Source organism: Pagrus pagrus (genome assembly GCF_965226575.1).
Source record: "Pagrus pagrus genome assembly, chromosome: 4".
Lineage (NCBI taxonomy): Eukaryota > Metazoa > Chordata > Actinopteri > Spariformes > Sparidae > Pagrus > Pagrus pagrus.
Genome location: NC_140188.1, coordinates 27,489,368 through 27,505,600, shown reverse-complemented (window position 1 = coordinate 27,505,600; position 16,233 = coordinate 27,489,368). Strand labels below are relative to the sequence as shown.

The window sequence follows — 16,233 nt, the reverse complement described above, 5'->3', positions numbered from 1 at the left end:
TCACCAGATTAGCTGGGCGTCATTAGCATTGGCTATTCTTCACTTAAAAGAAGTCTAATCGACCAGATTAGGACATATTGTGCGCTTGCAGGGAGGAATAGCACACATGAGAACAGCCACAGTGAGATGAAGAGCAGCAGGCAGCAGGATTTTACTGTGGCTTGCGGCTAGCACATGTCGAACATATCATCAAGGTACAATGTTACTGTGTGGTGCGATGAAAAAACACTCTTGCTGGTTCTCCAACCAGTGGAGCCTTTGTGGCTTTATTTCCACTGGTTGGAGAAAATCTTTTAAGTGCCATGGCAACAGGTAGGTCGTCGTGACATTGGCGTGGTATTTTTACGTCGCGCACATATAGTCTCTACTTACAGGGTTGGTTATGATGTGACACATGTACTTGTTTACAGATATTTCCGCGTTGACCTTTCAGAACGTGACGTTTGTTTTATCCTCGGCTTAACAAGCTTGTTACTTTCCTGGTAGTGTGCAGAAGCATGTGCAGCCATTGTACTATGTAGGAGGTAAAAAGTGCTGATTCCCGGTAAGGCCTGAAGTCATTAATTAATGCATGACGGATTTCTTTGTTGCATCAGTCTGGCAGACACAGCGAGTCACTCTCCTGGAGCCACTCGGTGACTACTGTATATCTGTATATCCTACTTTAAATACGGCAGAAGATATCCCAGTAGAGGAACAGGCTGACAGTGAGGAGAGGTGGATGTCTGGGTGAGGGAGAGGGAGAGGAAGAGGGTAAGAGAGAGAGAAGAGATTGTGAAACAACAGCAGCCTCAGTGAGATGGAGAAAAAAAAGTCAAACATGGTCCCATAGGTTTAAACTGTCAGTACAAACAAAGCAGGGGGGTGGGGGATGCATCATACCATCTCGCCTACTGCCACAATGCATCCATCACACACCTCCTCTTGATTACCTAAGCCCTGACAATGCGTGCACCGCCGATACTCCTACACCAAATTCACCAGCCCTCCGCCAGGCTCTCTTATTCCTCCGCCTCTCCGTCTCCATCTCTTCTTCAATTCATCTCTCTTTCTCACCCTTTTCTCTTACCACACTTAAGGTCAGGGTGGGATGTGCACAATAAATCTTCACCGCCGATTCTGACAGCCACCCTCAATCCAGGAAGTGCTTTGGCCAGGTGGAGGGAAGAGCAGCACTGCACGTAGCTTTCCTTCTTAAAAACTATTTGGGTAGGCAGAAAGTCAGAGTCGGGAGTTTGTGAGTGTTATTTAGCCAGAAAGTAAGACAAATCGGAGGGCTAAAGAAAAAAAACACAATGGAAAAACAACGCAGGTGAGAGGGAGGAGAGGGCGAAGGGTAAAAGGAGAGATTCGCTGGAAGAAAAGGGATTCAGCGAACCCATTTGGTCCAGATTAATATGATGAATGGCACCGAGCAGCAGCTTTTACTGTGCTGTTATTTTCTTTTATTTGGCTTTTGTGCGCCTTTGTACTACAAAGTGATATCAAAGGTCTCACACACAAACACCCACACACACACTGTGGGCACCAGCATGTGTGAACAAGTGCAGAACACCTGTGCAACATACACACACACGTGCCGACTGCACAAATCATAAATATAGGACACAAATATAAAGATAAGACCTACAAAGTCAGGAACACAAATACATAGATCATTTCATTGTCAGATTTCTTTAGATTTATTTTTTATTACACACTCTATAGTCACTCTGACAGACACAGCATTTCCACAATCACAATATGAGAGATGTAGACTTGAGACTCGAGTCACACAAAGGAGGACTCAACGCTTAAAGGCTGACTTGACCTGACTTGACACCTCTGCTACACACATATCACAACACACATGTATATTTGCACTCTCACACACATATACTGTAAATTCTCTCACCCTCTACTCACGGACACATAGACAAAAAATGTCACACTGTACACAATTACACAAACACCTGCGTAACTTACCACTCTGCACGTCACTGACACCGTGTCGCGCGCACACACGCAGAGCGTCGGAGCCAGCGGGGTAATAAAAGCCATTGCTCCTCCACTCTTTCGTTTAGTGGCCTCTCCAGCACTATTTCCAACCATCTAAGACCCACCGTTCCTCCAACTCTCATAAAAGGGAGGTAATATTATCCAGAGATGGTGGGATGTGGAAGGAATAAAAATGATTGAAAACTGCTTGGAACAGGGTTTTGGAAAGTGTGTTTGTAATAAAGGTTGATTTCATTTGTGATGCAGACTGTGATAGCGGAGGTTGAGGGACACCTCGGCAGAATACAAGAGAAAGTAATGTCGTCTGTGATGACTGAGTGATTTCCTGCCGAGAGGACTGCAACGACAGAATCCACCTGCTCCGATGACACATATTAAATTATGAGTTTGCATATTATTTTTGCCTCCTTACAGCCTGTGTGACTTCATGTCTGTCTATCATATTGTGTGTCTTGCTCATCAAATGTAGCAGACAGCTGTCTGAATGATATCAGCAGTAAGAAGACATGTTGTTCTATTGTCTATTGTCTGCAGTCTCCATGTTTCTTTCTTTCACCTTCCTTTTCTATCTTTTTTTAAACATTTCTTTACTTTCTCTGCCCTCTATCTCCACCCTTTCATCTTTCTGTGGTTATTGATTCCTACTGTCAATAAGCTCCTTCACCTGAATACAAACAAGCCCATTTGCATGACAGACAGTCGATATAAAAAAAAATCCAGGGAAGGCTACTGTGTTGTTTGCAATAAATCCCGTTTTATGTGCAGTGTGAGTATCTGAGAGGGGTCGGTGACCGCTGCATGTCGGAGAGATTTGGACACAGAAGGATTCTGCTCTCCACTTGGCGCAATTTTACAGGCAGAGTGGCGTGGACGATTGTATATAAAGACCAGTGTAAGCCTCTCGAGGTGCAGGCGGACAGTGGTCACAGTATTTGTGAGTAAAGCTGTGAGATGTTAGCCTTCAGCTGGGCTAACAGTGTGATCTTAGTCCTGACCCAGAGCTAGATGTTGGCTCCGAACACACACACACAAACACATCAATGTATCGGGAAAAAAAAGTGGCAGTGGGCAGTGAAGGTGTGCATGTGGGCAGAGGGCTCAGATGGACAGATAAGACATGTTCAAACCGGTCTCTATGGGGGCAAGTTGATACATACATCAAAAAGACTGTCAGAAAGACCCCTCATAAATCTGTATGTGTGTGTGTATGTGTGTGTGTCCATCATGCTCTTTGGAGCCGGTTGGTGCAGCAGAGCTCTAAATTTAGCAGGCTCTTTAGTAGCAGTCATCTATCATTCAACGAGAGCCCTCCCATGAGGAGAAAAAGGCAGTGTGTGAGTGTGTGTGTGTGTGTGTGTGTTACAGAAAGATGGAAAATAGCAGCACAGATAGAGTCAGAAACCGAAAGAGCTGATACGTTTCTGCACAGGCTTTAAAGTCTTTTGCACTCTTATTGGTTAATGCTGAAGACAAACTACGGCATTTGTCTAAAGTACGGAAATCCAATTCATCAGCTGTAAAGAATTAACCGAAAAAAATAAGCTTCTTTCCTTAATTTTCTTTTTAATTTAAGTAGAGAACTACAAGATTGTCCTCCCATGAAGTATGACAGCATCGGTCATTTCACTGTCTGACCTCTAGTAGTAAATCTGACGCTAGCAAAGGAGGAAGTCAGCTAAAGTCATTATAGAGTGACAAAATCCGTGTAGGGAGGAGGTCGGCGTGTCTACAGTGTAAACGCAGGAGGCCGCTGTTTGTTTCCAATCCACAACCGTTCTCTAACCTTAGCCACGTATTAACCATGATTAGAAGGTAAACAATAATTACATCCTCAGCTAAGTAGTCATTTTAAACCCAAACCATGATCTTTCAGCTGCTACTGTCGCCCTTAAGGAAAAAGAGAATAACAGAAAACAGATTACAATAAAAAGAAATCCTGATTTTCTTTGATTGTATATTTTTTTTCAGCTGTTTTTCTCAGCAGTTATTATGAATCACTCCGTCAGCTAAATGACTGCAATTTAAAACTGTGTAACACCGTGCCTCTTATTTCACTAATCTGTGTGATGCCGTGCTCGTGGATCAAAATTGCTCCACTCTCATTTGCACATTAATTTGGTACAAAATGGGAGACAGCTGCATGTGCTGTTATTTGAGCATGTGGTAATGGTTTGTGCTCCTCTTAGCAGGTCTGGGTCTGACAGACAGCCCTGAGTGTGTGTGAATGCTGTTTGCCTCTTCTCTCTCAGACTCCCCTTCCTCTCTAAACGAGACAGATGTTTTGCGGACCTTTGCTGTTTTCTTGCAAACAGCATCTTTTTCTCCCACTTCGTTATGAAAAAAAAAAAGCATAATTTCATAACCTCATCAGGTAGTGCGGTCCCTAAACATCCCGTGGTTTACTAACAAGGAGTTTCTGATGACAGCAATCAACAGCAGCATATCAGCAATTTGAGAATGCCAGATGCTCGGCGTTCAAATTGTGCTCGGGAGATGTTTGTTTTGACTATAAGCCTGGACTAGTTAGGAGGCAACTGTGGGATGATCATGCCAAGTGGTTGGCAAAAAAATACGCTGTTTTCCATGTTTTATTCTCATGACTGAGAATACATTCTGCCATTGTTGATGCGCTCAGTGAATGTAAGCAAACATTTTGAAATGCTCTTGTTGGCCTTTATACCCACATGTGAAAATGGAGAAAGAGCTTAAATCAATAGTCAGAGGGAAAGACACAAGTGCTAGAAATCATAAATATTACTTCAATTTCATAGAGTGATGATTCATGGTATGAAGCTTCAGTGAAATCAAACCTACAAGGACATTGTGAATATCATGTCTCCTAGTGATGAACCCACAGAGAATCATCACTCCACTCTGCAGTTCCCACTGTTTTAGTATAGTCTCACCAACCAAAAAAGCTCTGATAGACCCACTGTACGCTAACTACCGTGCACTAACAGCAGACACAGTTAGCAACTAAATGGTCTGGATAAAGATGCATACATACCATTTACATAAGCATAAGCATTTACAGTACACATACTGTAGTCGTCTCACTTGCTTTATTTTCCCTGACTCCCCTGAGTGCACACCTGTCATTTGATCTACTCTGCATCGGAGGTAACAGATTACATTTCATATTTTCGCACTGCTGTCCACTTCAGATAAAGTCCACCCCCGATTGTTTGCTTGATTGCTTTCCTGAAAAATAAGTGTTTTCCACAGGGCAGCCGAAGGTAATGATGTCACTTTCTCATTCAATTTAGATTCCTGGTGGAAACATCATTTAGATCTCAATTATCCCAGTCGCTTTTTTCTCGCTCTTTTTTGCAGCTGAAAGGCTCGAGGTGACTTCTCATTGATTGATTTTCTCTTTTTGCCAAAGCCTCTTCAGTGTGTCAGAGGAGGACACAATGTAAGCTTTGTTCCAACTGTACGCTGAGCATTTCTATATATATCTCTGTACCAGGGACATGCAGCCCACAATGTGGAACATGAATGGTCTTTCAAATGATTTAGCAATGCAAATGGTTGTTTAGCGTAGTGTCTCTTTAGATTACAACAGCTGTAAAACTTAACATACTGTTGGGAATTACTAGACCTCATCTGTGCTCGACAGAACAACAGGCTATTGTCTAACAATGCTAATTTTGCATTTGCCACCTCCCTAGAGAATTAAGAAAAAAGCGCCACAACCTATAGAGCGGCTGGCCACTGCTCCTCTGGGATGGGTCAATGACACTTCATTATAATCAGTATGGTTGCATGTGACAAATAAAGGTTCTTCTTCTAAACAAAAAAAACATGCTCTCAGGAGTTAGCGATACTTTGTTTGTATGGGGTCAACTTAGAAGCCTGCTCACCAAGCTGGCTGTTTGGTTAGCGTACTAGCAATTCATCTGCAATAACTATAACATTTATTACTTATAGTTTCATATATTGCATAATTTTATGTCAACAGAGGCAAACAGATATTAGCCTACAAAAATGTCCTGATAAGCTTTAACGACTTTATAGGTGCTGCAATGGCCGTCCTCCGCTTCCAGTGAGGCCAATCATCAAAGTAAATGAACTCCTCGTAAAGTAGTTGACTGAATAACCGGCCATTGTACTTTCTTGATCTTCTAACTTCTAATGCCTTGGCCACAATTAACGACTTTCAAATTGGTCAGGTTGCTGTGCTGCAATTATCTGCCATGTAATGCCCTGCATGATGCCTTTAAGTCATTTCATTTTGCCCCCTACATGACCGATCAGCAACAGGGGGTCACACATTACAAGGACTGAAGAGGTCCAAGTGCAAGTTGTTTGTACGCAGATTTTCAGTGAAAAAAAAAAGTATGAGGATGGATTAGGAGAATGCGCAACGGTAAGGGCTAATTTTTGCAGCAAAAACATATAACTGCCTGCTCGTATTGTGGGTCAGCAAGGATGACACAGTTACATATACTGAAACACTTGTGTTGTAGGTATTCTGATTCTGAACTATAGGCTATTATTGTACCTGCTCCATACACATAGATGCGTGATAGGACTGGGTTCAGAGAGCTGCTGCTGATGACGCCAGAGGAGAGAGGGAGAAAGGACAGTGTCTGCTCTCGTTGGCTGTAGCTTGTCCCTAGCTTCCTGACCCACCTGCACTCAACCTGATATCTAGCCTGCTAGATATCCAGCGGTTGTCAGCATCATTCCGGTGAGCTGTCCCAGAGCTTTGCTTTGCGTCTTTAAACAGTGCACACATGCCAGTCGTCATTCTTGGGAGTGCACGACGATCAGCCTCTGTCGGGGATTTCCAAAAAACGTCTGTGACAGCAAGATCAGGGCTACAATCCTGCGGTATGATCTTGGCATAAGCTACAATGGCTAATCTAGGGACAAACAGGTCAAATTTACAAATATTAACAAAGCTCTGGGAGTGTACATTGTTTTGCCAGAGTTGTATTCCCTAATGCTCTGTAACACAGGTGGCGAGTGCAAACTTTGCCTCTGCCAAAGCAGGCCAGAACTGTGACAATTAAGACTAAAAATACAACAATTATCCTCTAAAAGTCTAAGGAACGCTGCTTAATCAAGTCTGTAAACGATACTGTCAACCTACAGCTTCATTTAACTATCTTAAAAGGCGTAGCTGACTTAATTCAAATGCATTATATTTCTCGAGATCAATACCACTGAAGAATTAAAGACTGCATGTAGGTGTGCCAGTCACTCATTCAGCTGGTGAATTTCCTGGATACCTGTATGTGCCAACGACACTTTTTTGAGTCAATCCAATTTTCCACTTAATTATAAAACATGCGGCGCTCATTCAGCACTGGCTCCTGCAGAAAACAGCTTCTGGATTGACAGTCCGGTTCTTTGAGGAACCTTGAATGTAAGTCTGACTTTAAAAGAATCCGAAAGCGCGCACAAAAGACATGTTCAATACAAGCTTAATGCAAATCTCTTCAAGCCAATAAAAAACCTCAGCCCATCTCGCTCAACAATGCAAACAGCACAGATAGCAGAGTTTAGAATACTGAATCACACTGAGCACAAAAGGCCTGCGTGCATAAAGCCTCGCTGCCTTAAACTACTCTGTGTCTGTTATTACCAGATAGTACACTCATTTTTTCAGCAGGTAAAACTAATATCTGCAACAATCTTCCACCCCCCCACCCGTTCCAGTCATTATGTAGCGACTTGCCATGCCTGATTGGCTTGTATGTGAAATTAATTGCGGTTCTGTGATAAACCGATGCAGGGAGGGGAGGAGGTTCTTCTGTGGAAGGGTTTTTCTGGGTTGGACTTATTCAGAAGTTCATTTTGTCTAAAAGACATTAGCAGATGAGGAGAAAGTGGCGAGGAGGCGAGGGGAGATAGCGACTTAATGAAAGTTTCCTTTCATGCCCAGGGGGTTTCAGAGGCAACTATTAACAAGAGGGAGGGAGATGAGAGAGAGGACGTAAAGAAAGAAGAGGAGATTCAAAAAGTGCTCAGGAAACTCTGTAGTTTAACAACTATTGTGCAGCTTATTACAAAGATGTATGTTGTGCCGGCGTAGTCCACAGAAACTTTTATCACCTAGAGGTAATAATAAGAAAAGAAATCGAGATCAATTTAGACAAGGCCATAGAATTAACTAACCTTCTGAATCTTTTTATGAAACACCAAAAGACTGTCAAAATTCAGCCTAATCTATGCAGAATTTCATCCCGCGAGGTATATGAGGAAACCAACTTAAAAATGCGATGTGATGCATTTTATCATGGGCAAATTACACTTCATAACAAGCGCAGCAAAGATAAAACGGCCTTCACTGGCCTCTTAACGGTATTTCAGCACTATGTGCAAGTTGCATTAGCTTGATTGCTTAACGGCACATAACAGGGAGAGGGAGCTGTTCTCTCAGTGCAAACACAGCAAAATGCCACATTGAAGAAAAGTCATGATGATGATGATTAAATCACTTCTAAAACATGCATCTCCTTCAATAAAGACCAGATGAATGCCTGTGTCTGATATAACAAAGTTCTTCTCTGTGACAGGAAACAGGGCGGTTCATGAGGAAGAGGATTAGACACATCCCCACAATAAAAATGGTAACGTGCTGATGTGTATCGAGTATAATGTTTACCAAGTTAACTATCTTAGATTAGGATATTACCATGGAGCAGAGGCTGTGAGTCATAAGTCGTTAGTCTTACAGGTAGCTGTTTGGTCATAAACAAAAAAATTGGAAAAAATAAATAAAATTAAAATGATCTGATGATGGCGCTGGGCAAAAATTGGAGCGATCACCAAAGTTTTTACAATTCATGGATGCCTATACCAAATGTTATGTAAATCCTTCTAATAGCTGTTGAGATATTTCCTTATGTTGCCACCGATCAAGGAAAGACAGAGGATCACTTCGATAAAGTCTAGTTCACATGCACACAGGTATTTTTGGAAACAGGGTTTTTAGAATAAAAATGACCAGAACTGTTTCAGAAATAATCTCTGTCCATACTAACACATACCATGTACACTGTGCATGTGCAGGCACTGAACAAGGCAGGGAATCTTCATGGGTGAAGCTAACTGTTAGTAAAACATTGTCAAACAGCCTTTTCTGTCGTTCTTTTCCATCACAGCATTATCAATGTCCATTTGAGTCTCTCTAATATGGACGACACAACATCCATTTCTGTCAGTGGATAAACTCAATACTCTGATATCATGACGCATGAAAAGGGTTCACACATGCCAATAATGCTACATGCACTGATAAGGCTCAATTAAGATGCGAGCGTGAGTGTCTATGTCTTCGTTTACCAAAAACTAAATCTAATTTCTAAATACCTTCACCCTGGAAGGAGTTCTCCACATGGTCAGTTTACAGTGAAGTAAAAAGACGTCATTAGGATTCATCCTCTGGGAACCCTGAATATCTGTACAAAACTTTTGCCAAACCATCCCGTAGATATTGAGCTATTTCACTTGATGTGTGAAAACTTGAAAGTGATGTCAGTGAAAAGTCAGTGGGTGATCAAAGTCAGCAGGTTTCATCCTCTGGGGACCACAAATGCCTGCACAAAGTTTCATGACAATCAATTCAAGGGTTTCCAATAGAAATAGTAAAGATATTTGAGTCTGGACCAAAGCGCCGTCCCTTTAGCCACACAAAGTCAAATCCTCACAGGGCTGTATCCAGGACGTTTCGGGAGTACTTAGGTTGAGTCCTCAAACATCCCTTTTTCTATGACTGAAAAACTCAGACCCTCTCAAAAGACCAGACACTGAAAAGAAAGTCTCTGAAATTCCCATTTATGTTTGATATATTAAATGATTCTGTCAACTGTTAAATACGTTCTGTAAATTTGAGTCTCCCTAAAGCCTTACTGCCTCCAATACTGCTAGAAATACTAATTTCTTCATTTTCAGTTCAATTAAATTTAGTTCAATGCAACTTTATTCTTTTTCCCTGCAAAAGACAGCTTGCAAACCAGGTCCACAACGCACTATAAATATTTATTTATTGGCCCAAAATACAGGAATCAGTGTGTAAAATTCTACGTTTATTCTTTAGTTTAGGAAAAAGGAATTTGGACACATTTTAAAACACCAGAGAAAATGTGGAAAGGATGAGAACACAGACAAGTGACTGATTCTCTGCGGTAGCCCTGTGTCCAAAATTCCTCCAGACGATGCCTCACACACACCGTGTACCATCAGGAGGCTGATGGATGACCTCGTTCATGCTCTCCCCCCAATCAAGACCAGCGGTCTGTCTGATCAAATTAGCCCTGGGTGCTGCAGCTGGATGTCCAGGCTCAGCTGTGGTATCCCCCTCTGAATCATATGTCAGCGCTGGGTGAGCGCGGGGTCTCGCGATCCAAGGTGACCTGTTTGACTTCAAGACAGCACCCTTGATCAACAGACAGCTGCCATCTACACACGCAAACACATGTCCCTGGAGCTGGCATATTACTCTCCGTCAGGCATGTCTGTTCAAGTAACCATCACTTAAAAAAGTTTGGTGCACGGCATGAGGATGGAATATGTTTGAAATATGAAAATCACTCATTCACTTAATGGAGCTTTAATTAAATATTAAACAAGAATCTTCCAAATTGATGACAAAATGGCATATTTTAAGTGAATCACTGAGTCAAAGTGGTGAACTTTTTTGCTAATACATTTCCTGTCTTGCCCTACTTAAACCAACATTTCTCCTCCAAAAATATCCTTGCAAAATCATGTTTGCGTTCATTTCCAGTTCTGATACAAGGTAACACAGTGTTTTATTTGATTAAATATCTTATATCTTTATATGACATGTCAGGCAATGAAATAGCAGAAGAAAAACAAGCAAAAAAGACGGTTCTAATAAAATACTAACAAGTAAGTCTTCATAACCACGGCAAATATTTATTGAAGAGTCACTAAATCCATTAAAAAACTGCATGGTTATTAAGTAGAGTGGTATGACGGCTCTCCAAATTAATTGGGGTTAATTAAAGGTTAGCCTTTTTTATGGATTGTGGGAGGATTTATAGTGCAGCCAGGCACTAAATAGAAATGCATACAGGTTCTTGTGTGTACACACGAACACACACATAGATGTGTGTAAAGCTTTTGTGCAATGAGCAACTTGTTAGTGAGGTCCTCTGGACTGACCAGTGGTCCTTGCGCCTTGTGGCACGCACTGTTAGTCTAACCAGGGGTCGTCTGTCAACCCAGTCACCACTATAGGTGTAAAGTACAGTATAACCACGGATATGTTGCAGTCTCTTTTAGGTTAAATTTTCACCTTTCTTTAGATTCAATACCAGCATTTGTCACCACAAACAGAGCTGGAAATGCCCCGACGTCTCGCCAGAAATATCCTGTTTGTAGCCGCAAACATGACTGGAAACATTCGGACACATTGTCAAAAATACCCCATTTTGTGGCTGCAAACAGGCTGGAAATGTGTCAACGTCTAGTCTAAAATATCAAATTTTTGTTGCCACAAACAGGCTGGAAAATGTCCTAATGTCTAGTTAAAAATATTCAGTGGTTTCACATTTACAAATGTTGATAGTCAGCTCATATACATGTAACGTGAAAGTGATATGATATTTTTTATATTTGAACAAATCCGTGCAGAAAAGTGAACTGCCAACATTTTATTCTGCGACTGTGCTGTTTCTATTATTAGTGCGGTACCAGACTAACCTGGATTAAGCCAAGAAAAAAAATCCCAGGATGTTTACTACAGGTTTCATCCCAGTAAGAAACTTTATCCCTGTCTATGAGGTTGGCCCATAACCTACTTATCAAATGCACGAAGGTGATTTTAGCTATAAACTGAGCTTTGTGTTATGTGACACCACAAGTCTGCCTGTCTGTTGTACTGTATGTGTCCCAGAGCATCATCGTATCTTACCTGCTCCAGTTTCCAGTGGAACTCGGCCGGTCTGAAGGTATCCACCTGGGTGAAGTCTCTCCTCAGCAGGAACACCAGGCGGCAATTATGGACATACAGTGAGTAGTGATGACGGTTCATCTCTGTGGGAGGGAGGGAGACAGGAGAGTAGGCACCAGGGACTACATCATCACACCTCCTCACTGTCAGGTAATCCTGACATGTAACTTCAAGAAACCTCACAAAACTAGGACAGCAGCACCTCCGAAGGAGACCAACTTTCTAAAGGTCATTTATGTCATCACAGGAAATTTTATAACAAAATCATCCCTTTGGCCAAAGCATGCAATGGAGTTACTGATGTTTTTTTCATGCTGAATCATTACAGAGCACCAAACTTTGTTCACAGTAACTGTAAGTGATTAGATTTGTCCTCAAATGCACCTTACTGTAGGATCATTTACAGCATGTGTCATGTAGGCTACAGAGTCCTCCGTAATAATGCCCTAATGCCCCCCACTAAACCAGCACCAACATGGCAGAAATCATGTCGTCGACACGCACACCTGCTGGCTGCGAATTCACTCTGGACAATTGACCAGGAAGCTGGCAGGGTAAAGCTGTATGTATGTGTTCACACATACTGTAAAGCTCCTTATTTCAGCCTTCAACCTTATTTTTTCTGTTGTACTGAAGATGTACGTCTTTAAACACGGGTCACAAATATATAGTTTTGTTTCCTAAAAGTCAGCTTCTTAAACAGAAGGGCAATGGAGTAAACAGTGCATTTGTTGGGGACTATTTTCAGCTGCAAATTAATATAAATGTGGTGTTCCAGTGAGCATTTATGGCAGTAGAACAGTTAACATATGTAGGATTAAACATGCATTATGTATTCTCTTCCGCTTGGGGTCCCTCCGACAGACCAATAAAGACGTAGTCTGATGATGTTGTGAAGTAGCAGGGAATCGTGGTAGATGATGTCTTAATTGTTAAACAACCACCACTGCCGATGAAAATCTATCTGACGTGACTCAGGTAAAAAATCAAGTTCCCAGATGAAGTAATACACAAAAGTTTTATTCACTTTTTGTTCGCTGACTACCTTCCTCAATCTTTGTGGTGTCATTTATTATTCACCTGAAAGTTACAAATGAAACTTACTGTTAGCTTGAATTAAACTACAGATTTCTCTGGGTTTGGACAATATTCGACAAAGGTCTGGTCGTTTTTTATGCATTATTCATTTAAATGAAGGAAGATGTCACCTGGTGTAACTGCATGGCTCATTGAGTTTGTTTTTGTGCAACAGTGGAGCTCTACGGCACGGAGGGAAAGGATACACATATATCAGGCTTTGGTTACACTTGGATAAAGTAAGTGGGAGCCATTGTTTTTTGTTATTCATGATTTGTTGACAGTATGGAAAATAAAGAATATATCAGCCCACGCCTGTCGGGCACTCACTCACCTGTCTTGTCGGAGTTACAGAGCAGTGTTTCCTTCTCAGCTCTGAGCCCCGGACTGGGCCCGTGCTTCATCCAGGTCGCTATGGTGAACTGGTCCGTCAGATTCTGAGGAACCACCCAGTCGGGGATTTTAGCTGCCTGACGACCATCAAACCTGAAGATCAAGTCACTGTCCCTGCCGCTGTCAGTCACCAGGGAAGCTGTCCAGTTGGTGGCAGCGCTTGGGGCAGGGAGAAGGTCAGTGCTGCCCGAGGAGGCCCCTGGGGTCATCGCCGTGGAAACAAATAAGAGGTGCGACAGAAGATGTGTCAATAACAATCATGGCAGAGATGCAGTGGATATTGGCCTAACCTTGGCTATGATTACTTATGAGTAAGGCAGATGGCAGGGCTTAATATGTAATCAATGGTCCGAGATGGATAGAGGATGTGGCTATTGATTCATCGCAAATGAAACTGACTTTCAAAAGGAAATAGATGTGAGTCACCGTTCACAAATTCACAACATAGCTCGCCACTAAAATGCGCCTCTATGGAAACAGAGCGGACATATTGACCGAGTGCTATGGTAACACAAAGAGAACAGCAAAGGGACAGCGCGTGTTTACAGCTGACACCTATGGTTATAGGATGCCTATATATCCTGATAAAACACACTGATCAGTACTGCAGTGCACTGAGTCATCCATTGAGCCTTCCTCTCTTTCCCTTTAAAAGCAACTCCATCATTCCTCTGACACGGTAACCTCAATATGTTGAGTCCCGAACGATCTTTGTTTTCCAACTGTCACCTTGACGAACGTTATTTTTGCCTTGTCGCTCACCTTGTTCCTGAATGTATCTGACGTGCCCTTACTGATCTATCTTTGTCCCCTGTGTGACAGTGAAAAATGCATTTCATGGGCTAAACTACATTTATAAATCATTTGTAACAGCTTATGGATGGTAATAAATCAAAGCGATGTAGGAACCATGCTGTTCCGGGGGAAAAAAATGTCTCCCTTGTCCGTGCCAACAAATGCAACATACATCTGTACATTCCTGCTGAAAACACAACATTATCACATTAATTGATGTTTTTCCCCGTCTGTAAAGCTCTGTTTTTCTCTACCTCGCACCCATGCCAGTGTCAACGTTTTGACTCCAGTAATTAGATTCCCTCAGTAAATAAATAAGCATCGACTTCTCCAGCACCCAGCTGCAGCCTTCTCTCTGCCCGATGTCTTTGTACATTATCTCAAATTGATTGTGCTTTAAAAAAGCAATTACAATTTATTCTATTCGCTATCAGATAACGATTATGAGGTGCCTGAAAAGGACTCTTTAGTGGTAAACCATGCATGGACTGGGCGCCAGGGGAGGCAGGGAGGGACGTTATGCATTCAGATGAGCCGAAATGGCGCTTGTGAAGGCCGTTAGTCAAAGATGATGACTCCAGCCCCCCTGCTGGCTGTGCCGTGTGGGTGAGAAGGGGGGAACGTAAAGGCTCGGCTGCTTTGTTGGCGCTCTGGGCACCAACGCGGCAGCTCGGCCGTTCATCAGTCACCGAGGAGAGAGCATGGCTGCAGCCGAGGCGACTAATGCCCTCGCTCTGTCACATCATTAGTGACACAACTTTAAGTTGCTATTCTGGTGCCTTCATTTTGCATAGGGGTTTACCAGGGACACAAGCGGAGATAAGGAAGCAACACCGACCAGGAGCTTTCAGATGTTGGTTTAAAAAGGGCAGAGGAAGGCGCCTCAGGCCCTGTCTGACCCTGGTACTCAGGCCGAGGATTCCACTGATGCTTTTAACAGCAACTTACTTCTAATTCACTGCACTGACTTTCAGTTTGCAGCCTCAGTCAGAAGTTATCTTTGATCAGCCATCCACCGTATATTTTACATATCCACCACCACCCTAATAGCCACAGGTCCAACTCTCATGTGATTTACTGCTACATGCCAGAAATGCTCACTCAATCTAAACTGCTTGTCATTCTGGTGGCAGCAGCATGATTATGGTAATCAAAACACAACGGAAAATATATATATTTTTTTTTTTAACAGAACCAACCACAGAGCTTCTGTAGAGATTTCTCAGAGTAGGTCTCACGGTCGCAGCCTTTCCCGATGTGGCTGGTCTGCAGCTCCACCGTGGTCCTCACCGACGACAGCGGCCCATCGCAGGTCTCCAAGTGCATCTTAGGAAACAGCTGCTTACTTCCTGTTCCTGGCTCATAGTCCACTCGCTTGTTCCAACCTGGTGAGAGAGGGAGACAGAGTGCTAGTGTTAGGCAGGGCAGAGAAGACAGATTTAAATGCAGTCTGTCCTCCGGTGTGGAACACACAGCCCTGCTGCAGATCATTATCTGAAATGATATCTGATTTTCACAAGCCTACTTTTGCTTTTGTTATTGTTCACCTCATTTTGTCCATTTAGGCTACCATCAAAACAAGACTCCATTTCCAATTTTTCACTGTCACCGATATTTCTGCCGTCACAACTCAATGTCGTTCTGGCAGAATGTGCCCGGCTAATGAAATTGCGGCATTGTTGTTGGAGTGCAGTGCAGTACCTGCATTAGCGTCAGTAGTCATTATGCTGTCACTGTCTGTCCTGTCAGCTGTGAATTGCGTTTACTGTCATGGCAGGCTATTATTTTGTGCGGCGGGGATGTTTGTGCTTTTCCCTTCATTTATCCCAGCCGCTGTGCTGAATTTGTGTTCGTCGGCACAGTCTCCTCCATAGATAGCAAGAGAATGAACTGCAAAATTATTTCACCTGTTCAGTGTTTGTATGAGATTTGTTTACAGTGAGCCAGTCTCACTCATTATCTCAGTTTCAAACAGTGTACCCGGCATATCCATGAACGCTGTCAACATAGATTTCCAACATTTTCTTACTCGGAAGCCG

The 16,233-nt window shown here is 42.6% G+C and overlaps 1 protein-coding gene across 2 annotated transcripts in view; it reads right to left on the bottom strand.

Moving 5' to 3' along the window:
* LOC311255636 (calsyntenin-2-like) overlaps positions 1-16,233 on the bottom strand; it is a 251,594-nt gene that overhangs the window by 47,022 nt on the left and 188,339 nt on the right. For both annotated transcript variants that reach the window (XM_084350266.1, XM_084350267.1), the window contains 3 exons: positions 15,394-15,579; positions 13,341-13,598; positions 11,891-12,012 (listed from right to left, as the gene is read on the bottom strand). In XM_084350266.1, coding sequence (XP_084206392.1) covers positions 11,891-12,012; positions 13,341-13,598; positions 15,394-15,579 — 566 coding nt within the window. The remainder of the gene's footprint in view (positions 1-11,890; positions 12,013-13,340; positions 13,599-15,393; positions 15,580-16,233) is intronic.